Here is a 10,925-nt window from a genome sequence, read left to right on the forward strand (position 1 = left end):
TTCTCTCTAAAAAAGCAGGAGATTTTTACACAGATGTTAAGTAATGAAGGAAAATTACAACAGCTGGAATGTTTTGTATAAACACAGGCTAGATTTCTAGCTCTTCCTGTCTTCTTTCATTTAATTCAGTTCTCATGAGTCATACAGCAAGGTGTCACCAAGTTTTAAACTTTTTTACATATAGGCATTTTTACAGTTTGATATGTTCTGTTCCAGGTATTCTAAGACAGCTGCACCTATCCATATTTCATATTAACCTCCTAAATGGGAGAGGGTTTTGTCATGTGATTTCTAAAGCATTATGTTAAGGTCCTGTGTCGGAGAAGGGAGACACGGACACCAATTCGGTCATCTGCGAAGTCTCGTTTATTGATAATTAGAGTGGCGATTAAATACAGTGCTTAATTAACTCATGCATATTGCAAAAGCTAAGCTCATCATTGGTTGCCTTGCCATATGCGTCACTATGCTGATCGGCTAAGTTTATAGCTACACTTTTGCAATTTCATGGCTAGCAGAGTTCTTCTAGTTCTTCTTTTACAGTCTGTCTTTGTTCATCTTATCACAAGTCTACGTGCTTTCCCTCTTGCTATGCCCTTGAGGCTGAGGCCTGCTTTGTCAGCCTGACTAAATTGATCTGACTATGGCCTCTCTCTTCTAGCCATTCCTGCACCAGGCTCTCTACACTTCCCCCGTTTTCTTTTTGAGCGAGAAGATTAGTGTGCCAAGCCTTGCTGACAGTTTTTTGAATGAAGTTTTGTAAGCAAGTTATTAAGCAAGGAAGCAACAAAGCTAAGCATAAGAATACGCCTAAGACCATGATAGCATACTTAATGATGGTCCGAATCCATCCTCCAAGGCCCAGGCTTTTAAGCCATTCATCAATGTCCCAACCATCTTTCTCCTTTAGGTCATGTAATCTGTTTTGTATGTCTCGTATCTTTTTGTGAATGGATTTAGAGTGGTCAGACAAATTCATGCAGCACATTCCCTCAAATTCCTCACAACCGTGTCCCTGCGCTAGTAGTAGAAAATCAATGGCTGCTCTGTTTTGCAGTACTGCATGGTTAACACTTGAGACATCCCTGGCCATCATGTCTAACACCTGAGAGGTGGTGTTAAATTCATCTTTTGCCCAGCACCCTAACTGTTCGGCTAGGGCCATAGCTTTCCTGGCTGCTGCGTGAGGGAGGAGTACAGCAGTTGCTACCTGTCTAAAGTCACTCCAAAAATGTGGCTGCCCTATGCCGGTGCAGTCAAGATCGTGTAAACTGCGTTTTGTTCGATTGGCATTGCCTGCAAGTTGCATGAGAGTAGTTACATTGGGATGAAACATGGCTAGTTTCCCTAGATAGCAGGGTCCCCCTTGTGGCCTCACTGGAATACCATTCCAAGCACGATCCCCACAAATTAAAAATATTCCTGGGGGTAGTGCTCTTGCCTTTGTAATGTACCTACCATTACATTTGGAGTAGAGTTGAGTATGAATTGTTGATAGACCAGTAAGGGCTGAATCAAGGGTTGCAAAGTTTTTGTTTTCTAAGGGCATAAAACTAAACCATCCTCCTGCATTTCTTCCCATTGATGCGTTAGTGCTTCCGAAGAGGTCAATCTCTTCCGGAGGGGAGGCTAAGGTTTTGCCTAAAGCTAGGACAAATTCACATTGCCAGCATCCATCATGTTGTGAGGGATTACTACTAGGGAAAGTACAACCCTGCAACAAATCGTCATCCCCTTTTGTAGGTAGGTTGCTATTATTAAGATACCCTGCAAACTCTTTTGGTTTCCAAACTGGCAATCCTACAAGACAAGTTTTGAAAGGATTTTGCGCTCCCCCCAAGCTCAAGCAGATTGATTCTTGCTTTGTTATGTTAGCAAATGTTACCCATACATTTTCTCTAGGTGTGTACTCCATTGGAAAAGCATTTGTGTAAGCAAAGTTAGTAAGCATAAGCAGTGTGATGAGTATCATTTTCGTTGCTTACGTGGCTTCTCCCTCCTGTATTTTGGATTGTCTGCTGCTATGTGCCACTGCTTTACCTTTTCTATGCACTGGTCTAATACTTCTTCAGGGTCAGTACCTGGCTTAACTGGTCCTACCCGAGGGAAAGGTAGATATGGCACTTTAGTCATGCACCTGGCAGCAACAATGCAAGATTTTGCAGTGATTTTCTGCCTCCAGAGCCAATTAGTTACTTCCCACCGGGCCCAAGCTAACATAAGCTGTTCTGGTGCTTCATATACACTCCGGACTTGTACAAACGGTACTCCTGCTTCCCCCTCTAATGCTGCACCCCAGCTTGAGCGTCTTTGGTCTTTCCTTTGACACTCTTGGCACCACAATTTATATACTGCTCTTTGTCTTACCCATGAGCAGTCCCCACAGCCCCCACACTTTAGAGCCACCCAAGCTTCACACCACGCTTTTCCACACGCGCAACAAGGGCGACCGTTAAGGCGTTGTTCCTCCCGGTAGGCGTGGTAGGCGTGATACTCGATCCACTCCACCCAGTTCAGTGGCGGCTGTTGTAGTGCCTTGCGGACAGCGCGTTTATATGGTGCTAGTTTTTGTAAATAGGGCCGTAAGGTCACCGTCAACTTCTGTTGTATCCGCTCTCGGTCGTCTGGAGCTAATGGTGTCCTCAGGAATCTTTCCACCAACTCGCTCATTTAGGATGGGTTTCACCCACCTAGCAGGGACCCAAACTGTTCCTGTGGGAGTAGAAACACAAACATAACCTCTGCCCCAGTATATTACCTCAGCGGGGCCATTCCATATCCCTGTTTTTGGATCCCGGTACTTTACCCATGCTTTTGTGCCTTCTTCCTTGTTACCTTCTTTTTTCCCTCTATGCCTAATTGCAGGCGGCTCTGACTCTTCCCCAAACACACACAAAAAATTCATAACATAAAGAACCTTAGCTAACCTTTCTTGTGGATCATCTATGGATTTGTGCTTGAGTAGGTACTGTTTGAGTGTCCCATTGGCTCTTTCTACTATGGCTTGTCCTGTGGGTGAGTGTGGTACTCCTGTGATGTGTTTAATTCCCCAGAGTCTCATGAACTGGCTTACTCTCTTGCCGACATAGGCTGGTCCATTGTCGGTCTTTACTTCCCTAGGCATTCCCATGACTGCAAAGCAACTTGTTAGGTGCCTTATTACATGGATTGCCTTTTCTCCTGTTTGTGCGGTAGCCCAAATGTACTTGCTGTAGGTGTCTATTGTGACGTGTACGTATTTGAGCCTACCAAATTCTGCAACGTGTGTAACGTCCATTTGCCAAATTTCATTACTTTCTAGACCCCGAGGATTTACCCCACACCCAAGACCCACCCCACTGTTGTGATGACTACAGGTGGGACAAGCTCTCACTATTGCTTTAGCTTCTTGTATGCCTATTTTGAACTCGCGCACTAATCCCTTAGCATTCTGGTGAAATCGTGTGTGTGACTCTCTTGCCTCAATCCCCCTATCATCTGCTACATTCATAACCAGTCTATCCGCCCTGGCGTTGCCCTCACCCAAGCCTACATCCCACTTGTGGCTTCTGATGTGTATGATACAATAAGGCTTAAACCTTGCCCCTACTGCTCGCTTTAGCTGCAACAAGAGTTCATAGAGTCTTTTGTTTTGCACCTCTTTCACAGAGGCGTCCTCAATTCTCTGTGCTACTCCTGCAACATAAAATGAATCAGTGACCACATTCAAAGGCCCTTGCAGTTCACTTAGTGCCCACACAACAGCAAGCAATTCCAATGTTTGTAAACTGTCCTCTGGAACAGCGTCTATTATCTGCTTTTTCCATCGAGGGCCTTCTTTCCAGGTGATGGCTGCCCTCCTCGATTTCTTTCCGGCATCCGTGAATGCTGTGATGGCACCCGCTATCGGCTGTTCCGATCGTGTTGGTTTTAATACCCAGTCCCAATTTCCTAACCACTGAAGATGACGTGGTGTCAGCGGTCCTGTGTTGACTGCTGCTCCAGCTTCCAGCAAAGCCGTTTGTAAGTCCTCAGAGTTGAGGAGGTACCAATCTAAGTCCTCCTTTTTCATGGGTAGGTGGATTGCGGTCGGACCTGTTCCGGTAATTTCCAGAATCCTTATCCGACCCTTACGAATCAAGGTAGCTACTTGTTCGATTTTTGTACTGATTGTCCTTTTTGCTTGTAAAGGTGGAGTTATCCACTCTAGTACCTGTATCTCCCCCGTTTTCTTTTGTGTCTGTGTAAGTGCTCCAAGTAGATGATCAGGAGTATTCCAAATAGTAAGGTCTATAGGTAATGATACATCCCGGCGGGAGACAAATCCTTCATTGACGCAGCGAATAATGCCATTGAGAGCGTCTTTTTGTTGTGGTGTCATGGTTACAGGTGTGGTTGGATCAGTTCCTTTAAGTAGTGGCCTGAGAGATTCTAGCAGAGAGTTGGGTATTCCAACAATTGGTTTGAGCCACTGTAGATCTCCTAGTAAGCGTTGTGCTTCATTTAGATTGGTGATTTTTGTTGCAATTTGAAGTTTTTGTGGCCGTACGATTTGATTTGTAATAGTCCATCCTAGGTACTTCCATGGTGTAGATTGCTGTATCTTTTCTGGAGCTATTATGAGAGATGCTTTTGCTAAGGTGTTCTGAATTTCCTGCATTTGAGCATCTGTAAATGCTGTTTTCTGGGCAAACAGGATGTCATCCATGTAGTGGTAAATAATTGTGTTGGGCCATTTTAGTCTTAGGGGTTGCAAAGCTGCATCAACATATAATTGGCACAAAGTAGGTGAGTTTTTCATACCTTGTGGAAGTACAGTCCATTCATATCTCTTGTCAGGTTCCCCCCTGTTAATTGCCGGTAGGGTAAATGCAAATCTTTTTGTATCCTGGGGGTGTAAGGCTATAGTAAAAAAGCAGTCCTTTAAATCAATAATTAAAAGAGGCCAATGTTGTGGGAGCATGGCTGGATTGGGAAGTCCCGGTTGTAATGCTCCCATTGCTTCCATTTGATTATTTACTGCTCTTAAATCATGCAGAAGACGATATTTCCCTGATTTCTTTTTAATCACAAAAATTGGCGTGTTCCATGGACTTGTGGAAAGTTTTAAATGTCCTTGTTGAAATTGTTCTTTCACGAGTTGATGTGCTTGTATTAGACTTTCCCTTTTTAGAGGCCATTGCTTAACCATTACCGGTTCATTGGTAGTCCAGGTGATTGGGATTGGGAAAGTCCAAGCAATGGCAATTACCCCAAAGGGTGCTCGTTGGATAGAACAACTCCAAGTTGAGCTAAAATGTCCCTTCCAATTAGACAATGTACCATGGGTGGTAACGCAACTACTGATAACACAGTTACCAAGTCTTGCCCATCTATAGTAACCCTTATTGGGGGCGTTTTCTTTGCGAGGGTAAACCCTCCGACGCCCGTCACGGTATCCGTGGTTTGTAATGATGGCCAATCACAGGGCCATTTTTCTGGAGAAACAATGCTGGTATCTGCTCCAGTGTCTAAAAGTCCCATCATTTTTATTGTACGTCCTGCATAGGTGAACTTCACCTCCTTTTTGGGTCTAGTATTGAGATCCATTGTGAGCAGAGCAACACCAGAGGACCCAAAACCTTGGTCCTTGCGCGGGGTTTGTGTTTGTGGTTGAACACCCCGGCTCAACTGTGGAAGTGGAATAAATTGAGCAATACGTTGATTTGCTTCAATCGTTAGAGGAGGAAAAGGAGTATAAACTATTATTTGTATTTCCCCAGTGTAGTCTGCATCGATGACACCTGGTAGTACAAACAATCCTAAAATGGAGCTCGATGAGCGTCCCACTATTAGTCCTCCAAAAGCTTGTCCTTTAATAGTTACCGGGCTTTGTACTCCAGTTGGGACTTTAGCGGGGCGTGTTGTTAATAATGATGTTTTTACTGCGGCTGCCAAGTCAAGTCCCAGGCTCCCTGTTGTGGCTGGTTGCAGACAGGAGATGGCGCTGATGCTACGGCGGCTACTTGTGTCTGGGCGCGGCTGCCGGGCGCGCTCCGCCTGGAGTTTCCCGATTGGCGGCGACAAGCTGACGTGTTGTGGGTGTTGTTTTGGCAGTTCTGGCACCACACTCCTGAGGCTCGGCAGTCTCGTCGAAAATGGCCTCCGTTTCCGCATCTAAAGCATCGCGTTGAAGGAGGTCGGCGGTTGTTTGCTGCGGCCGGTGCTGCTGTGGAAGCACGGAGCGGGGCAAGAGCAGCTAGTACCTGTGACTGTGTGGATTCAGCTTGTTTCTGCAGCCCTAAGCTTATTTCTTTTAGTGCATTAATTAAGAAAACCTGTGACCCTGATGGCTGCAGCGCCATTCTTTCTAATGCCTCTTCTATTGTCCAATTAGCTCCTAGAGTTGACAATACCCTCTTTGTTGCCTCATTGCTATTTTGTAACGCACATTGCTTTAACATTGCCCCTCTCATATACTCTGGAACTCCTGCCCTGTCGATAGCAGCGGTAGCCTTATCTACAAAGTCCCCAAAGGATTCTTCCCTTCCTTGTTTTATTCCCATATACATAGGTATACCTGAGCTATCTTTTACCTGATCAATAGCAGTTCTTACGATTCGCATGGCTTCTCTAACCCTGTCAGCCCCCGGGAGTAACTGAGTTTCTGACCTGCGGAATGCACCCACTCCCATTAATTCATCTGCTGTAATTCCGGCTAAGGGATCACCCTGACCCCTTTGTACCGCAACTGCCTCGGCAACAAGAGCTTGCCAGTGAGCATTAAACAGCATTTGCTGATGTGGTGTGAAAATTAATTTTGCTATGCTTTTTAGATCATTTGGCAGTAACAAATATGTGTCAAATAGATAGTCTAGCATTTGCTTGGCTGGCTCACTGCGAAAACCGAACTGACTCACTGTCTGCCGTAACTGTGCTAGCAACTTCCAATCAAGTGGTTCATACTCTCCCACTTGTACAGCTTGTCCTTGTTGGTTTACTCCCTGTGTGTATGTTACAGGAAAGGTCCAGACTTTGACTGCACTCACAGCGGCGTCATCCCCAGTCTCCAGGCCGTGTCTAGCTAGCATATTCCATGCCTCCCTCCTCTGCCTTGCCACTTCCCCCCGCAGGTCGCTTTCCGCCCTAGGGACAGGATCTGGCTCACTGGCAGGTTTAGGGATGCTAGGTTCAGGCCGACAAGGGGATTCTACGCCGCAAGGTTGGGATATTTCGCTCTCTGCAATTACCTCCTCTGCTTTAGCAGCATTATTTCCCAGTTCTTCTGAGGGGGGTGCAGAGGGCCAAGTGCAACTAGCCCCATCAGCCATTCCTGCCGCGTCTCTAAGAATAGGTATTTCAACCCTTCTTGTGCTTGGTGCAAGGGGCTCATTATCACCATACTGAGCATTTCTTTTATATGCCTCTACTGCCTGCTGTGCCGCCCTTTTCTCTGCCTGTTGCTTTAAGAGCGCGTTATGAACTACTTGCCAAATTTTTCCTAACTTTTTTGCTGTCTTATCATCTCCTAATACTGCCTCCCACAGTACATCCCCTAACTTACGCCACTCATTTAACTCATGCACACTATGAGGGTTAGTGAATAAGCCTTTAGCAGAACCCCAGGCTAACAACCCCGGTATGTCCTTCCTGGGATTAAGCTCTTTTAGCCCTAACTTATCTATATGTGCTATAAATAAATCATATGCTGCTTGCCTGTCCATTTTTTACCGTCGGCGCCGTTGCAACTCTCCGGCTTCGGCAGCACGTATGGCCCAGGACCACCTCTGTAGCTCCTGAGGGTGTCTTTCCTACGTCGTTTGACACCGACCCGGTTGCAGCAGGCCCCAAGCTCAACTTAACCGACCGTGGCGCGTTCTCCCCCGTTTTCTTTTTTAGCGACGGAGGCACACGTCGGGGTCACCATTTGTCGGAGAAGGGAGACACGGACACCAATTCGGTCATCTGCGAAGTCTCGTTTATTGATAATTAGAGTGGCGATTAAATACAGTGCTTAATTAACTCATGCATATTGCAAAAGCTAAGCTCATCATTGGTTGCCTTGCCATATGCGTCACTATGCTGATCGGCTAAGTTTATAGCTACACTTTTGCAATTTCATGGCTAGCAGAGTTCTTCTAGTTCTTCTTTTACAGTCTGTCTTTGTTCATCTTATCACAAGTCTACGTGCTTTCCCTCTTGCTATGCCCTTGAGGCTGAGGCCTGCTTTGTCAGCCTGACTAAATTGATCTGACTATGGCCTCTCTCTTCTAGCCATTCCTGCACCAGGCTCTCTACAGTCCTGTTTTACGGATTACAGGCTATTCATATCCCATTAGCGTTCTTAGATCAAATTAAACTGATATTATGGAATGTAAAGTGATGCAAAGACATGAGTATAATTTATCTGTACCTTGTGATGAAAGGCAGTTGGGATTTCTCTGCAAGCAGAGGCTTAATATTTCTCTCAGACAAGTTCTACATTGCTAAAAATTCTCCAGTTTCAGTGGTTTTTCCTAGTGTTCATTTACAGAGGTAACATGACAGTGGGGGATGTTTTCCCTCTGCAATACATAAGAAAATGGAATACTGTTTCCAAGGTGGTAGTATTAAAACAGTCAAATGAGAAATGCCTGAAATTGTATCCATTTTAAAGATTAGGTGGTTGTTCCTATTAGGTGGTTGTTCATACCTCTTTCAGTTCTGAGCTTTTGAACCTCTACAGCTGGAGAAAATGAGGGGCAGGAAAATTCACACACACACACACACACACAAATTAAAATCTGCAAATATTTTGCCTCTTTTTAAAAATTTGCCTCATCCTAAATCCAGTATTATTACCATCCACAGATATATGCTGATAAAAATTTGATGATGCTGGATTCCTTCAGGAACTTACATGGATTTTGTCTGCCTCACATAAATCCATAAACCATGTAGATGCCATGTATTTATTGATGCCAAGTGACAGCTTTACAACTCTATTAGTGGAACTCAGCACCAGAGATCTTCACTACCCCTCATTTCTCATTATAATTCCTCTCCCATTTTAGACAGCACAGGCTGATTCTGGTTTCTTATGAAGCAAATAATTCTCCATGTTTTCTGTTCCACATGGTAAGCATCCTCTGTGCTATGGAAGTAATATACAGTCCTTGTGTGTGCTTCAAGCCTTTTCAGAGGTCCAAAATAAGTGAAGGAGCCCTACCAGCGTTTTGTTTGTTTCTTTGTTTATTTTAGCACCTAGCTGATGAAGTCAACTAGTAACTGCTAATGAGAATAAACCCAGGATTTTGTTTCTGCAAGACTTCAATAGATACCAACATTCCCATTAGCTCCCAAGATACACTATCGCTTTGACTGATTGAATGTAGAAACCAGAATTTTAAAATTCATTAAGAATATTTTTTGATAATTTCTTTACTCTTATGTCACCACCCGATTCATGAGCATGATTTAAAGGTCGAAGTGTATATGGTGAGCAACAAGCAATGTGACAACTAAAAAAGTAATCAGAATTCATCCTATGTGGCATCAGTAAATTTCATGGATTTATGTAAGGCAGAGAAAAACCACGTAAGCTCCTGAAGGAATCCAGCATCATCAAAATTGTATCACAACTAGGATATGATCCAGGGGTTAAATGGTCAATTATATGCTTGCAGCAGCCCACTGAGAAATTTTCCAGTCAGATATCTTGTCACCATTGCTGAAGCTCGGTGAAATTTACATCGTGTCCACAGAATGTAGAATGACTGCAAGAAATCTCATATCTCAAGGCAGTAAAAATGGACTATCTGATCAGGATTGCCCATAGTTTTCTCTGCAAAACCGTGTCTTATTCACGTTATCCAAACTTGCAGTGAATTATATCTTTGCTTGATACAAACTTGATACAAACCATTGGTTTACAAATTAGTGAACGGGACCCTTTGGGAACCTTCCCTCGGGTGAAGGATGACAAGCGGAGCAAACACAGCAGACAAATCTTTAAGAACCTTTCCTTAGAGTAAAAATGCCCTCTATCCCATGCATAAGAAATTGGGTAAGGAGGGCAGGAGACTGGCATGGGTCAGAAAGACCCTCCTAATCAAAGTATAAGAAAGAAATGCACATGCAGTGGAATCAGTGGCACATATGCTGGGAATAATACCAGGATGATCCCTGGATGTATACGGACTGGATCACATCAGCACAGCTGGAGCTGGATTTAGCAGTTGATGTGAAAAAAATTATTAGGAAGGGCTTCTACAAGCACATTGGCCTAAACAGGATGATCAAAGAAAATATAACCTCCTTGAAAAATAAGATGGGAGACAAGGTGACAACTGACATGAACACTGTGCAGGGGACAATTTCCCCTCCATCAGCTGCTGGGAGCTTGGGGGCTCCCCATGAATGCTCTGTCCAGCCCCCAGGGGACCCAGGCCAGGCGTGTAGGGGACTTCACTGCTCCAGTTCTAACACCAGGTTAGAAAAAACCCTCATTGTAAACTCAAATATGATTCGTACTCAAAAATATTTTTCCCCAGTTTTCAATGATAATCTCTTTTCCACCCATCTCTCAAGCCCTCAAGTCTTTAGATGGAGCCTGGGGTGGGAGATGAAATCCCTCCCATTGCTGAAGTTTTTCAATAAGAGTGCTTATAAGAAAGATAGAGAATTTTTACTAAGGCCTGCTTGTAATGACAGGACAATGACGTATGGCTTTAAGATTAAGGAGGTAGGCTTAGATTAGATATAAGGAAGAATTTTTTTTATGATGAATGTTGTGAGACACTGGAACAGGTTGCCCAGAGTAACTGTGGATATGTCATCCCTGGAAATGTTCAAGGTCAAGCTGTATGAGACTTTGAACAACATGGTTTAGTGAAATATGTTGAAGTTGGATCTTTAAAGGTCCCTTCCAACCCAAACTATTTTATGATTCTACATTACTATGAGCTTTTATCATTATAACAACAGCA

At 44.1% G+C, this 10,925-nt stretch overlaps 1 protein-coding gene across 1 annotated transcript; it reads right to left on the minus strand.

The window, feature by feature from the left end:
- Window positions 1-915: 915 nt before the first annotated feature.
- Window positions 916-7,810, minus strand: LOC148219827 (uncharacterized). The gene is made up of 2 exons (XM_088156119.1): window positions 7,675-7,810; window positions 916-2,712 (listed from the first exon to the last, which is right to left on the minus strand). Exon 2 carries the CDS (start codon window positions 2,668-2,670, stop codon window positions 1,969-1,971), a length of 702 nt encoding a protein of 233 aa, XP_088012245.1. The 5' UTR covers window positions 2,671-2,712; window positions 7,675-7,810; the 3' UTR covers window positions 916-1,968.
- Between the last annotated feature and the right edge of the window lie 3,115 nt (window positions 7,811-10,925).

Source organism: Sturnus vulgaris, chromosome Z (genome assembly GCF_052056855.1).
Source record: "Sturnus vulgaris isolate bStuVul1 chromosome Z, bStuVul1.hap1, whole genome shotgun sequence".
Classification (NCBI taxonomy): domain Eukaryota; kingdom Metazoa; phylum Chordata; class Aves; order Passeriformes; family Sturnidae; genus Sturnus; species Sturnus vulgaris.